This window comes from Ailuropoda melanoleuca, chromosome 16, assembly GCF_002007445.2.
Source record: "Ailuropoda melanoleuca isolate Jingjing chromosome 16, ASM200744v2, whole genome shotgun sequence".
NCBI classification, from domain to species: Eukaryota; Metazoa; Chordata; class Mammalia; order Carnivora; family Ursidae; genus Ailuropoda; species Ailuropoda melanoleuca.
The window spans coordinates 75,377,525-75,391,758 of NC_048233.1; the positions used below are offsets into that span (position 1 = coordinate 75,377,525).

The 14,234-nt window shown below is 51.4% G+C and overlaps 2 protein-coding genes across 55 annotated transcripts in view; both read left to right on the forward strand.

Annotated features, from left to right (window-relative positions):
* NR1H3 (nuclear receptor subfamily 1 group H member 3) lies at positions 1–7,135 on the forward strand. Of its 5 annotated transcripts, none has more exons than XM_034646366.1 (10): positions 1–318; positions 1,035–1,115; positions 1,625–1,813; positions 2,222–2,488; positions 2,732–2,940; positions 3,047–3,226; positions 3,374–3,473; positions 5,980–6,093; positions 6,307–6,401; positions 6,599–7,135. In XM_034646366.1, the coding sequence occupies exons 2-10, from the start codon at positions 1,073–1,075 to the stop codon at positions 6,743–6,745; spliced, it is 1,344 nt and encodes a 447-aa protein (XP_034502257.1). In that variant the 5' UTR covers positions 1–318; positions 1,035–1,072; the 3' UTR covers positions 6,746–7,135. The 5 variants fall into 5 exon arrangements, with proteins under 5 accessions (XP_034502257.1, XP_034502258.1, XP_011226264.1 ...); XM_034646367.1 differs by having other exon boundaries at positions 79–318; positions 1,040–1,115; XM_011227962.3 differs by having other exon boundaries at positions 79–280.
* A 684-nt stretch (positions 7,136–7,819) lies between these two features.
* Positions 7,820–14,234, forward strand: part of MADD (MAP kinase activating death domain) — a 41,739-nt gene continuing 35,324 nt past the window's right edge. For 30 of the 50 annotated variants that reach the window (XM_019802171.2, XM_019802169.2, XM_034646347.1 and 27 more), the window contains exons 1-5: positions 8,029–8,307; positions 11,484–11,629; positions 12,234–12,830; positions 13,343–13,646; positions 14,058–14,189. In XM_019802171.2, the coding sequence (XP_019657730.1) occupies positions 11,568–11,629; positions 12,234–12,830; positions 13,343–13,646; positions 14,058–14,189 (1,095 nt within the window). In that variant the 5' untranslated portion in view covers positions 8,029–8,307; positions 11,484–11,567. Of the gene's footprint in view, positions 7,959–8,027; positions 8,308–11,483; positions 11,630–12,233; positions 12,831–13,342; positions 13,647–14,057; positions 14,190–14,234 lie in introns of those variants that run through there. The other 20 variants (XM_019802164.2, XM_019802177.2, XM_034646328.1 and 17 more) reach the window with 2 other exon arrangements.

A 14,234-nucleotide genomic window follows, 5' to 3' on the forward strand; every position in this document is an offset into this window, starting at 1 on the left:
CATGGTGGGGAAGCTGCCCCGTGGGTGTGGGGGACGGCAGCCAGGGCTCTGGTCAGTCGTCTCCGGTCTGCCTAGCAGGAAGGAGAAGTGGCCCGACCCCTTGGCAGTCCCTCCCCTCAGCCTTCCCCACATTACTTCCCTGGGGCTCCGGTCCCTCACTTGCTCAGCTCCGTCTCCGACAGCGCGAGGCCTCCAGACGGGGGATTGCACCGTCCTCCCCTCCCAGCAAGGGGGCTCCAGAGACTGCCCCAGCCAGGAAGTCTGGTGGCCTGGGGATTCGGTGGGTCTGCTCCTCAGCACTGGCCTGGGGCTCTGTGTGTGAGTGTGGGATGAGGGGGGGTGGTACCTGTAGATCTTAGAAAGGGGTCTCTGGGGTGAAGTGAAGGATGATGATAGTGATGGCAGCCCAGGCAGCAACAGGATTCTATTTAGGTCCCAGAATAATTCCTGAGGGGTTCTGGGGGAGGGGGTCCTGGCTGTGAAATGGAACAACTGGAGGCAGGAGGTTTGTGCTGGGACCCTGGAAAATGACAGCAGTGAAGTTATCTAACAAGCAGTGAGTTTTACTGGGTGAGTGATCCTCAATCCCCTACCCTAGTCCTGACCAACTTTGGCTGGAGGGAGGGGAAGGGGCTCTGACAGAAGCTGGACAGATGTTCCCAAACACTCTGTGATGGCATGGAGGGGTCCCTAGGGAAGAAAAGGTGGCCACCTTAGCCAAAGCTAAGACTTTGGAGTCAGAGAGACCAGAGTTGGAATCTTAGCTCTACCATTGCCTAACTGTGTGGCTATAGGCAATTTACTTAATCTCTTTGAACCTCAGTTTCCTCATCCAAAAAATGGGCTTAAGAATAGTCATGACACCATAGGCATATCGAGTTAGGCATATAAAGCCTTTAGCACACGCTGATATATACATATATAGCAAGTAAATGTTAGCGGGTATATTAGTACTCGTAGGATCAGGAGGAGAAGGTTGCTGAGGCCAGAAAGGAGCGCAGTTCTGAAGACTGTAACATGGGTCATTCCCGCAGGACAGCCCCCTTGGTAATGTCCAGGGCTCCAGGAAGAGATGTCCTTGTGGCTGGAGGCACCTGTGCCTGATGCTTCTCCTGGTAAGCTTCACTCCAGCCCTCTCCTCTAAGCTCAGGTCCCAGCTCCTCTCCTCCCTCGGGAATCAGCCTCCATCACTACTTGCCTTCTGCCATCCCCCGGAGAGCAGTCCAGAGTTGCTCTTGGTATCGCTTGCCTCCTTCTGCCCAGACTGCCTCTACGCTGGGTCTGGTGCTGGTCCTTCTCAATGTGGGCTTGCTGCTGGGGAGAGTTGGCTTGTCTAGTGCTTACCAGCACTGGCTTTGAAGAGTTCTGTCTGACCTCTGAAGTGGATGCAAGTCAGCCCCTCAAGGGGACAAAGGTTAGCATCCTCATCTAGGGTACTGAGGTGCAGGGGACTGCAAGTGACTAGCCCCAGAGCCCATACAAACCCCAGGGTCCTGGAGGCTGAGCCAACGTTTTGCTGCCCTCTAGGGGTAGAGATAAATTTGCAGTTTCCCAGAGGTAACTTCCCAGAGGAAGTGGGTGGGAGGGACCTCAGACCCCCTTGTGCCTCTCTTTCGGGGCTCAGACTCTGCAGTGCAGCTGTGGGAGCCAGATACGCAAGATGCCGGCAGCCAGGCACTGGGAGGCAACGCGTGCATCTTCAGGGAGGAAGCCAGCACTCTCCAATCTGTGGGGGGCTCTCTGGGGGCAGGGCCAGAGGCAGCAGAGCCCACAGTCCTGCTCCCTGCGGTGGATCCCCCTCCGGAGTCTACAGGTGAGGAGCTGTTGGGTTTGGAGGAGGTAGGGGCCCCCTGGATCTGGAAGGACTATTTACCTTATAAGATCATGGTGAAGTCCAAAGGCTTTGGATTCGACTAGGTCTGAGTCATCTGAGTGTGAATTTTGTCTCTGCCTTGGGCCTTTCTGAGCCTCAGTCTCCTTCTCTGTAAAATGGAAATAATAACAGTACCTATCTGTTATGGTTGCGAGGATCAATGCATAGAAAGGGCTCAGGCAGTACCTAGGACAGAATGGCACTTGACGCATGAGAGCTGCTTTCTCATAACAGACTAGACAGCATACCGTGAAGGGAATGAGGGTCACTGAGTGCTCAGGGCTGTGGCCAACTAGGCACCAAGCTTTTTCCTTGGAGAAGAACACGAAGGCCCTCCCCTGTATCCAGAGCTCCGTCCACAAAAGCGGAAAAAGGGGCCAGCCCCCAAAATGCTGGGGAACGAGCTGTGCAGTGTGTGTGGAGACAAGGCCTCCGGGTTCCACTACAACGTGCTGAGCTGTGAGGGCTGCAAGGGATTCTTCCGCCGCAGTGTCATCAAAGGGGCGCGCTATGTCTGCCACAGTGGGGGCCACTGCCCCATGGACACCTACATGCGTCGCAAGTGCCAGGAGTGTCGTCTTCGAAAATGCCGCCAGGCCGGCATGCGGGAGGAGTGTGAGTGTCTGGGGACAGGAGTGGGGGAAGAGGCTGATGGGAAAGGGGTGCTGGGGTGTGAGGGTAGACAGGCAGCTGAGCCTACAGGGCCTTCCCACCCGGTCCCTAAGTAGGGGTTAAAACCTCTTCCTTGACTTTACCCAGTTCTCTCTGGTTTTCTAGAGCCTCAGACTACCCCTCTGCCCCATCCCTGCTTCTTGCCTCCCCCTCTTCTCCCCTCCTCATGTCCAACCCTGTCCTTAGGTGTCTTGTCAGAAGAGCAGATCCGCCTGAAGAAACTGAAGCGGCAAGAGGAGGAACAGGCTCAGGCCACGTCCGTGACCCCCAGGGTGTCCTCACCTCCCCAAGTCCTGCCCCAGCTCAGCCCTGAGCAGTGGGGCATGATTGAGAAGCTGGTGGCTGCCCAGCAGCAGTGTAACAGACGCTCGTTCTCTGACCGGCTTCGGGTCACGGTAACCGAGGGAACTGGGGAGAGGTGGCTGTGCCCAGAGCCCCAGGTGGCTTCTTGCTAGCTGACTCAGTGCAGTTCGTTCTTTCCGTCCTTGCCCGGCTGGGTAGCCTTGGCCCGTGGCCCCAGATCCCCAGAGCCGGGAGGCCCGTCAGCAGCGCTTTGCCCACTTCACCGAGCTCGCCATCGTCTCCGTGCAGGAGATCGTTGATTTTGCCAAACAGCTGCCTGGCTTCCTGCAGCTCAGCCGGGAGGACCAGATCGCCCTGCTGAAGACCTCTGCGATCGAGGTGGCTGGCAAGGCCGAGGGGTGAAGGGAGAGCCAGGGCGGGACTGTCTCCGGCAGGGGCTTCCAGACAGCCAGGTGGGGAGCGAAGGTGCCCCATGCCAAGACCAGCCTTCCGAGTCCCTGTTTGAGGTCTGCTACCTGTGTGCAGGTGATGCTTCTGGAGACATCTCGGAGGTACAACCCTGGCAGTGAGAGTATCACCTTCCTCAAGGATTTCAGTTATAACCGGGAAGACTTTGCCAAAGCGGGTAAGAACTGAGATCAAAAAAGAATTGGGTTGGATGGAAAGATGCTTGTTGCCATCGGGCTCATAGTGACTACAGAGACATAGGCCCAGGGTTTGGGTGGCTGTATGGGGAAGGCTCCACTTGTTTGTCCTACACAGAAAGTTGGAGTGGTGATAGGCCTCTCTCAGCTGCTCCAAAGAGACCCCTGTCCTCTGTTGCATTTGGCCGGTGGTTTTCAGTGTTTCAGGGAGCCCGAGGGGGGTGGGGCTCCATAGAAGTGTCACCTTAGAGGAGGAACAGAGAAGCACAGGAATGCCCTTCATCCTCTCTCTGGCCAAACAAGAAACTCTATTTAATATTGTGCTTCTACATAATGTTTTGCTTGAAGAAACGATTTCGCAGCTCAGAAAAAAAGCTTGAAAACTGCTGCCCCGAGCCTTTTAGTATTTACTGACGAACTTGGCTGCGCTCTTGAAGAATCATGGGGACTGATTCCCCCCCACCACTACTCTTTTTCAGTTGTTTTTTCTTAAAGCTAAAAACATGCTGAAACGTGGCAATTTCAGGGCAGTTTTCGGATAAGAGTGAACACTTCCATCCCTGTGCTGTACCTGGAGTGTTTTCTCCACGAATTCGCTCATGGTGCCGCTCATGTAGGCTCAGCTGCCTGTCTACCCTCACACCCCATCCTGCAGGCTAAGCGGCCTTGCGTTCCTCATATTCGATTGCTGGTAATGTTTGTGTTGTGGGAGTGGGGGTGGGAAGGAATGGAAGGCAGAGAGGGTTTTGGAGGGACTAGAACTTCGGCTCAACAGGAGACTGAGTATAACACCTGAGGGAGTGGGTCTGTGAAATAAGGGTGAGGCTATGACTCCATTCTCGGGGTTGGTAGGTCCTGGTTTCCAGGGCAGAGCTTGTAGTCCTCTCTAGTTTCTGGTGACACAGAGCAGCACATGTGCCTCTTGTTCCAACACAGGCCCCCCAGTGAGCTTTCTAGGAAGGCCTCCCTCAAACTCTCGGGCATGGCAGAGCTCATCTCCCACCTTCTTTAGTGCCCCGTGTGCTGCTGGAGTGTGCAGGCATCTCATGGGGCAATTTGATGACCTTCTCCAGCTTTCAAAGTCCAGCCTTGCTCTCTTTATCTCCCTGTTCCCCAAATACTTCCCCAAAGCATGGCTGCTGCCTCCTTCCTAACACCCTCCTTTCTGAACCCTTGGCCATTCTCATGTCTGGATGTTCCTTCAGCACTTGCACACTCGTGCCGTCTGAATCAGCCCCTGTTTATCGATCCATTGGTGTAAGCACTTTGGATGCCATCATGTTTGCCTTTCATTTCTTTTTGTCAGTGAGGTCTTGGGGAGGAGGAGTGGGGGCTGTCTTTTGTTAGGTGTCTGTCCGTCTCTGCAGCCACCACCGTGTGCTGCATGTGGTGGACGACTCAGGATGTGGACCCATCGCAGTGGAGGCGCATGTTCAGCGAGCATGAGCGAACCGGGCAGGGCGTGTGGCCCAATTCCAGAACCTCCTCATCCTCTCTGTACAAAGGGGCCGTTCAGCATATTTTGCGGCTCAACACCTTACCAAGAAAGGCTTTATGTAACGGCGCTCGTCCATTAAACGTCTCAACTGTCTCAACACACACTTGATAAACATCGGGGTGAAAGTGCAGGAAGTGACTAATCAGGAAGCCTCGAATGGAAACGCTAGCAGATGGCTGCCGAAAGAAATCTGAGAAAGCCTAGGGGACGGGGTGGGGTGGGGAGATTTTTGTGATGGGAGAAGTGTTCTTTAGATGTCATGACTGTAGGCCATGGTTTGTGGAACTTCACCCTCCTCAGCAAGAAGACTGGTTCTATGTTTTCAGTTTTATTATTTATTTATTCATTCATTCATTTAACGAACACTTATATAGTAGTTACCATTCTGAGGACCCATTATGAGGTAGTTACTATTACTATCTCCACTTCACAGATGGAAAAACCAAGGCCCAGAGAGTATAAATAACTTACCCAGGGTCACACAGCCTAATAAATAGGTCCAGCCAGGACTCAAACCCAGGCAGTGTGATGCCAGAGTCCATGCCCCTGACCACGTTGCTATGTTCCTGGTGGGACGTGAAACATGAAATGTATCTCTGGTATTCAAATAAGTAAGGCCAATTGCCAGTGTAAAACTTTTCTTTGTAAACAAAAACAAGCATTGCCTCTGTTTCTAGTAATGTGGGGCCCTGGAGATTCCAACAGAACAGGTATTATCATTGAATCCAGCACCTCCTGTGTGCCATGCACAGCACTACATGCTTTGTCTGCTTCATGATTTCACAATCACAACAGTCTTATAAGTTCAGATGGGATTCCCAGTTCACAGAGGAGGCTTAGAAAGGTTAAGAAACTTGCCTGATGATACCCAGCAGAGCCCTGGAGACTTCTTACGGCGTTCCTTACAGTTCCCCTAAATTGAGGAGTTGGAGAGAAGGAAGTTCCTGCTGCCCGTGCTGCACGTCCCAGCCTCCCTTCTTCCACCACAGGGTTGCAGGTGGAGTTCATCAACCCCATCTTCGAGTTCTCCAGAGCCATGAATGAGCTGCAGCTTAACGACGCCGAGTTTGCTTTGCTCATTGCCATCAGCATCTTCTCTGCAGGTGCGAGGACGGGCAGGAGGGAAAACGAGCCAGAGATTTGCACCAAGGGGGGCTGAAGGCCCTATAGGGCAGAAATTATGGGAGTGGAAGCCCTTGCTGTGCTACTTTGGGAAAGGCTGGGTGGGGCATATCCCTCTTTGGGGGGTTATGATTTGGGGTATGGAAATAAGACCCTGGCCAGACCTGCTCCTCAGCTCTGTTGGTGACCTATAGACCGGCCCAACGTGCAGGACCAGCTCCAGGTAGAGAAGCTGCAACACACATATGTGGAGGCCCTGCATGCCTACGTCTCCATCCACCACCCCCATGTGAGTCTCCCCATGAGTCTCCCCACCTTTTTCCTCCTCCCCACAGGCTTATCCCCTGATACACCTACTTTCCCTTCAAGAATCCTTCCCTGACTACATCTCGCAGACAATTCTCTACCTCTCCCACAATTCCCCTACCCTTGCCGCCTTCCCTGAGGGAGAGACGGAAACTGTACTTGTCTCTGTCCTTCCTCCAGGACCGACTGATGTTCCCACGGATGCTAATGAAACTGGTGAGCCTCCGGACACTGAGTAGTGTCCATTCAGAGCAAGTGTTTGCACTGCGCCTGCAGGACAAAAAACTTCCCCCGCTGCTCTCTGAGATCTGGGATGTGCACGAATGACGGCTCTTCCCCACCCCTCAATATCTTCTGTTTTCTGGGCTGGAAGACTGAGGGGCCCGGCTGCTTCCTAGAGGTGAAGCGGACTGAGAAGGGCAAACATTCCTGGGAGCTGGGCAAAGGAGATCCTCGTGTGGCATTAAAGGAGAGTCAAAGGGCTGGGAGTTTGTGGCTGCTGGGCAGTGGAGGGTCCCACTAAAACTGTGCTCCATTTGAAGACTGTACTGCCCCAACCAAATGGAGGGACCTGGGGGCCAATTTGCACAAGGTTCTCCAGGGCCCTGCCCGTCCTGCCTCCACCACTTCCTGTTTTCCCCACAGGGCCCCGAGAGAAATTCTCCACTGTCACTCTGCGGCTTGGCCATAAATGCCTCGGGGCTGCCTCACTGATAAGTCTGGTGCTATTTGTACAGAGAGACCAAAAGGAAAGATAGAATGAGAGAAACCATTTCTGGATTGGGGGTGGGGCACGGCCACAGAGGAGGAAACCGTCCTTTAGGATCTGCCTCCAGACACAGAAGAGGGAGACAAGTCACAAGTGACAGCCTTGGCAGTGAGAGGGGACCTCCTTTTACTAGTCCCATGAGGGTAAATGAAATGATGAGACTTAGATGCCCTTTTCCCGGTTAATGATCCAGGTGGGATCCGTTGTCTTTCAGAGGGGGAGTGTGGGTAAATTTGCAGAACTAACACCCAGCCATGCACCTGTCTTCGTGCGCGTCCCCATAATGCCTCGGGTTTTCCGTTGGTACCTAAAAAAAAAAAAAGGGCAGAACAGTCCGTGATCTGGGGCTCCTGGCCCTGTGGGACGAGAAGAAAAATGCCCTGAGGCCAAGGGAAGACTGCCCTGTTGTGGGTTGGGCCTGTTCGAAGGGCTGGACTCCAGCTCCCAGCGGACACCGCGGCACCGTTCACGCCCCCTTCGTTCTGCGCGCTCCGGTGTAGGTGAGACGCCGGCCGCGCCTTCCGCCCTCGGTCCCCCCCGCCATCCCTGAATTGGTAGGCTCCACCTCCGGGGCAGCCGGCTTTGCAGCCCAGGCTGCTGGGCACTTCCAAGCCGCTAGCGGGGGAAGGAAGGATGAGGTGTGGGGGACGCTCAGAAAGTCTCAGGAGCAGTTTTATCTTGAGAAGTCGCTTCCAGATTAATCCACATCTCGTCGAAATGGGCTCAACTACCATGTCAAATTAAAATCTCTTTGTGCAACCTAAACAAAAGGTATTCCTTTGGGTCCTCCCCGTGGCACGCTTGGCGCTGGGCTGGCCCAGCGCTCCCCATCGCCTTCCCACTCCCACACGGATAGGTGTGTGCGTAGCCGCCTTTCTCCCGAGGTTGGCTCCACCCTTCAGCGCTCGGCTTGGTGCAGCCCTATCCCCCGTGGTGGTGCGTGGTACAGCCCCGGCCCCCTCAACCTCCCCCTCCCTCCCCGGCTCCGAGTGGTACGCGCCCCCCGGTGCAGACACGGAACTGGCGCGCGCTCGAAGCGGCGGTGGCGCCGGCGAGCTTCCGACGCTCCGCTGCTGGGGGCCGTCTGGCTGGGCCTGGCCGGTTCCCCACGGCTCGGGAGGTAGGAGGGTCCGGGCTACTGGGGGTCCTGGAAGGATATTTGGAACAGGGCTTCCCTGGGGGAACGGGCTCTGAGAGAAAACAGGGGCTCTAGGGGGACGCCGCCTCTGAAGAGGCCGTAAAGGAGTGTTTTGGGGGGAGCGTGGGGTCTGGAGGGGAAAGGGGGGGGTCCCATAGGGAAGGGGGCGGGGCTAGAAGTGAGGGCGCTTGGAGCCGCGAAGAGGTGCGGGCTGCCGGACTGGGCTCGGCTCGCGGCGGCTGGGCTCGATCCTGCCGGGCTGGCGGGTGGCGCTGGTTCGGGGCGTAGGCGGGGGAGAACTGTCCAGCAGGTGAGGGGGCGGGCAGAGCGTCCTGCCGGGGACCGAGCCGGGATAAGCACCTGGTGCTCGCGTGTGTGTGTGTGCGCGTGTGCACACCTTATATTTGATCACGGTTTGGAGATCATGTTTGGTTTTTTTGAAAAAGGAAAAATATTTTTTGGTGTTTCAAAACTGGCTTGTTGGGAGAGTCGAGATACCATTTCATCTTTCCTGCAACTGCTTCCCTTCCCATCCTTGTATCTCTAAATTCTTCCTCTTCCTGTCCTCCTCTCTTCTTCAGCCCTGCCTATTGCCTGTCTTATTGCTCTCGTTCTCCCCGACACTGACGGGTCTGTGGTGATGCGCTTGCAAGGTCACTGCCTGGGTAGGAGGGGAGAGAGCCTTCTGTTGTGCTCACGTCAGCAAAGATGTCATCTAGCTCTCCGGTTCCTGTGGTTTTACTATGACATTCTGCCTTTAACTAGGGACTAATCCAAAGCGTTGCTAAACGTGGCCATTTGTAGGCTGAAAAGACACAGAGAACTTAAAGGTCTGTGGATTCTAAATCGGCGTCTGGATGGAGTGGATGGGGAAGTAGGACTTCAGCAGATAGGTATGCGTTTTGAGCTTGATGCCTTTGGAATATAGGAGCTGAGAACCAGGGACTCCCCATTAGTAAAGATGGTTGAGGCAGAAGGCAAAGTCTGAGTCTGGGTTGATATGAAGACAGGATGTGAGTTATAGGTGATATTAGTCTTTGTGGGGAGGGGAGAGAATGTGGAGAAAAGCCCATCTCTGCAGTCTGAATAACCAGAGGTAGTGGCTGTTAATGAGATACGAAGTGTGGCTAAAAATCTATCCTATCACTAGTGCTCAACAATCACAAGATCTCAGGGTCTTTGTGATTCTGGAGGGAGATGAACATGGTAGAGCATGATAATGACTGGAGTTTTATCAAATGATTCTCAGTGGCAGGGCTGAGATCCCACCAAGCCTGGAGGCCTGATGCCCTAATATGGTAGAAGATACTTAAGGTGTGATCGTTGAGATTTTGGCAGGAAAGGGCTCTTAGTTTTCAGTGTAAACGTAGATTTCAAGGCTTAGCCTTGAGCTCTGGCCCTGTAAATTCTGTTTTATTTTAAGGTACATTAGCTCTCACTATAAGCATTTTTCATATAATTAAAGAATTATGCTTTTTATCCATGTCCCTTTTCATTTATGCTTGGGAGGAGCAGAGAGCAACTTTGTAACAGTGCTCCATCTTCTGCAGTTTGCTCACGACTCTATGGCACTGGAGAGAACCAAGTGACTTTTTGGGTGGTAGTGATACCTAGAAATAAGTGTATGGCATGCATAGAAACTTGGTTTTGGTTGTATGGATAGATGATCTCTCTCTCAAAATCCAGAACTAGGACAAAGTATAAACTAAAAATAGATGGGGGAAAAGATAACCTAATAATTAGCAGATGCTGTCAGTGGAAGAGGTGTCTTTAGATTCAAGGAGAATGAATTGTTATGGGCCTTGGCCAACTCTGGAGTAGCAGCTGCTAGCACTGTGCGGTCACCAAGCAGGGGAGGGGCTGTGGCTATGCTATAAATAGTCCTGGGCACCAGAGTTGCTATGGAGACAATACCGAATCCTATTACCTGCAGGTCCTCTATTGGGAGCAACAGAAGGGAGGGAGCAGTATTTTGAGGATTCGAGAGTATTGCAGAGCAGCCTATGTATTATTAAGTAGGGAAGAAAAAAGATAGAACTTCTCATTATCTAAATCAAATAGAACCTTAAGCATACAGGGATTATGCGTGTCTGGGTGTGGGAGTGCACGCAGCAGCCAAGAAGGGAGTGGCGTGTGTGTATGTAGTGTAATGGGAATATCTGTGTGTAGAGTGAAGGAGGTCTTAGTGTGACCATGTATGGAGTACAGAGGTAGAATCCTGTACACACTGAAGATAGCCTTGTAATGGAGTGAAACATATTACTTAGAGAAGTGTATGGAGACCCAACAGGACATAAATTATAATTAAGACCATGTAAGCTTTTCCTACTTTTTGGACTATGGTTTAGAAATTCCTCTGAGCACCTCTCCCTGTCCTTGCAGAGGTTCTGTTGTTTCCGCATCTAATTCTTAATTTATAAGAGGTACAAGGACAAAGTCTCATCTGTGTGTATCGTATCACTGGTTCCAGTCCTGGGACTAGAATAGAGGAGAAAGACTATGATTCAGCACCAAGGGCAGAGCTAGTAACAGTCAGCCAGTGGGGCCCTTTCTTGCTTGAAGAGGGAGGAAAAAAATGGTTTAGACAAAGCAATTGGGGCATAGATATTTTTCATCTGAGAGTGCACAGGGTAGAGTAGCCCACTGTTGTTATCGTTTGAGTACATGAAGTATACAGTTTTTATGGTAGTTTCACATGAAGCTGATGCAGAATGTTGGAACAGAAAATAATTAGGTTTTCATCTAGAGGTAGGAGTACAGATTAGTGCTGATTAGAGTCTGGTATGATCCTGATCCACCCTGGAGCTGTCCTAAAAGTGACTTAGTTTTTGTTATCATAATAACTGAATCCAGATGAGACTAACTGGGTCTGTTTTTTGAAACAGAGCACCAGGAGTGAGGCAGGAAACGGGCTGCTTTGTAGGGATGGGGGAGGTGAGCCATTATTTATCCTACTTCTTAACACTTGACTCTGTGATTTCATAAGCCTAGACCAAGCTCTAGACTAGGAAAAGTGTCATGTTCTCCCATCTTTAGGACTAAAACAGAAGCCCTTCTTATCTCTGACCCTGGCTGGAATAAAGCTGAGGGGGATGAGTCCCTTGGACACAGCAGTGGATTTTATCAGTACTTTTTCCCTATTGGACTTGAATTTGCAGATAACATCAGAATTCCTCCTGGGAACATTGACTCCTTGTCTGGTGCCTTGAAGTTTCTCTGAGATGAGCTGATGAATTGGAACCATGGTGCAAAAGAAGAAGCTCTGTCCTCGGTTACTTGATTATCTAGTGATCGTAGGGGCCAGGTAAGCAAGAAGAGTCTGGTTTTTGTCTTGTCATTTGCGATAACCACAACATGTGTAATTATTCCCCTTACCAACACCCACATCATTTTACATATCTCACTCTTCCCCTGTTACTTTACCTTGACAGGTGCATTGATGCCAGTAGTGAAAACAGCAGTCAGGTTGATTGAGAGTATTGGCCCAGAGGAAGAGAGACAGAGCAGGATTGCTCTTATCTAGCATCTTTGTGTTCTTGTGCAAATATACTCTGTATACCTCAGTTTCCTGATTTTCTAGTAAAGAAAAGTAGGCTGTGCTCTCTCTCTCCCTACATACAGTCTGTTGGTAGTTCATTAGCTAATAAACCTTTAAAAGTGCTAATCATCTTAGGGTATTAGTACTCATTCTATTGCTGCAATTTTCCTTGCATTTCAAGATAGGTACCTTTGTGACAGTACAGACCTCATTTAACTAAATGTCGCAAGCCGCACCCATGTTTTCCAAGGTCCTGCAGTTAGGTTACTTAAGCCAAAATGGCAATTTAAGGTTTATTTCTGGACTGTGGTTAACATCTTAAAGGGCATCCTATTCCTTCAGCTGCTGAATTTGTCTTTATGTTCTTCAGGCACCCGAGCAGTGATAGTGTGGCCCAGACTCCTGAATTACTACGGCGATACCCATTGGAGGACCACGCGGAGTTTCCCCTGCCCCCAGATGTGGTATTCTTCTGCCAACCCGAGGGCTGTCTGAGTGTGCGTCAGCGGCGCATGAGCCTGAGGGATGACACCTCTTTTGTCTTCACCCTCACCGACAAGGACACTGGGGTCACTCGTTATGGCATCTGTGTTAACTTCTACCGCTCCTTCCAGAAGCGTATGCCTAAGGAAAAGGGGGAAGGTGGTGCAGGGTCCCGTGGGAAGGAAGGACCCCGTGCCACTTGTGCCTCAGAAGAGGTTGGCACTGAGAGCTCAGAGAGTGGCTTGTCCCTGCAGCCCCCCAGTGCTGACTCTGCCCCTGATGTGAATCAGTCTCCTCGGGGCAAACCCCGAGCCAAGGTGGGGAGCCGTTCCCGCAATAGTACTCTGACATCCTTGTGTGTGCTCAGCCACTATCCCTTCTTCTCCACCTTCCGGGAATGTCTGTACACCCTCAAACGTCTGGTGGACTGCTGCAGTGAGCGGCTGCTGGGCAAGAAACTGGGCCTCCCTCGAGGCATACAAAGGTACGGTTTGCCACTGACGCTTAGAAGAGAGGGAAGCAGTTAGAGATGACATATATCCGGTCTATGAGGGGCAGGAAATTTCCTCTGAAGCCTGAGGTCCTTTGTATAGCTAGAATGAAGTCTTGTCTTAGATTCTGTTGTACATTTAAGGATAAACTTTTGTTAAAAAAAAAAAAACCACAAAAATCAGTCATTTAAAAAAATAGCCTGAGGTCCTTCATACACCTATTTAAGCATATCATATCAGTCCTTCCTAAGGGAAAGACTGCTGCAGTCAGACTTCCTAACATAATAATGTTTGGAGTTCAATGTTTCATGGCAGGCGGGACAGTAAGTCCTGCTATGTATACATTTTTACATTTGTTCTTACTCTTATGTATACACTGTGGTCCTAGCTGAGCCCAAAGAGTAGGCTTTTCCAATTTGATCATTTTTACTGTATGGTTACTGTGTTGCAGTGGGGTATCAGCTCCTGGTGTTTATGCGTCTGTTTCCTGCTGTCTGCTCCTCAGGGACACTATGTGGCGCATCTTTACTGGATCATTGCTAGTGGAGGAGAAGTCAAGTGCCCTTCTGCATGACCTTCGAGAGATTGAGGCCTGGATATATCGACTGCTGCGCTCCCCAGTGCCCATCTCTGGGCAGAAGCGAGTAGACATCGAGGTCCTACCCCAGGAGCTCCAACAGGCTCTGACCTTCGCTCTTCCAGACCCTTCTCGATTCACCCTAGTGGATTTCCCATTGCACCTTCCCTTGGAACTTCTGGGTGTGGAAGCCTGTCTTCAGGTGCTAACCTGCATCCTGTTAGAGCACAAGGTGAGAGAGCCAGCTTTCTAGACCTTTAAAGACAGGGACTACATCTCTTTCATCTTTTTGTCCCTAGGAGGTAACATGAGGCCAGGCATACAGCAGGTACCCTGTAGGTGTGGGTTGAATTAAGGTACTCTCAGTGGAATGTATTCAGAGGGTTTGCCATGCAGTTGAATTATCCTTAACTAGACTGACCTAATTCTCTGGAAATATCAGTATTTCTATTCCAATGAGTGGTCCTGGAATTGGGGGAACAAGAACCGGGAAGGTAAGGCATGGGGCAGAGATCACTGTGGAAGCTATGCTCATGGAGCCCTAGGCGTGGTGAAATGGAAATTAAATTGCAGCTCTGGAAACTGTTTTCTCAGCAACCTTATTTATGCTGTTGAATGATCCCTGTGGTATGGCTTGCGGCAGGTGGTGCTACAGTCCCGAGACTACAATGCCCTCTCCATGTCTGTGATGGCATTTGTGGCAATGATCTACCCACTGGAGTATATGTTTCCTGTAATCCCACTGCTGCCCACCTGCATGGCCTCAGCAGAACAGGTGAGTTTCAGATGTTTTCTGGCTTTGTCACCTCTGTCTTCCAGC

Bases quoted from the DNA above. Each gene is read 5' to 3' on its own strand.
- NR1H3 (XM_034646366.1), top strand. From the start codon at position 1,073: ATGTCCTTGTGGCTGGAGGCACCTGTGCCTGATGCTTCTCCTG. The intron at 1,814-2,221 runs GTGAGGAGCTGT...CCCTGTATCCAG, and splicing joins TCCCCCTCCGGAGTCTACAG to AGCTCCGTCCACAAAAGCGG. The intron at 6,094-6,306 runs GTGCGAGGACGG...GGTGACCTATAG, and splicing joins CATCAGCATCTTCTCTGCAG to ACCGGCCCAACGTGCAGGAC.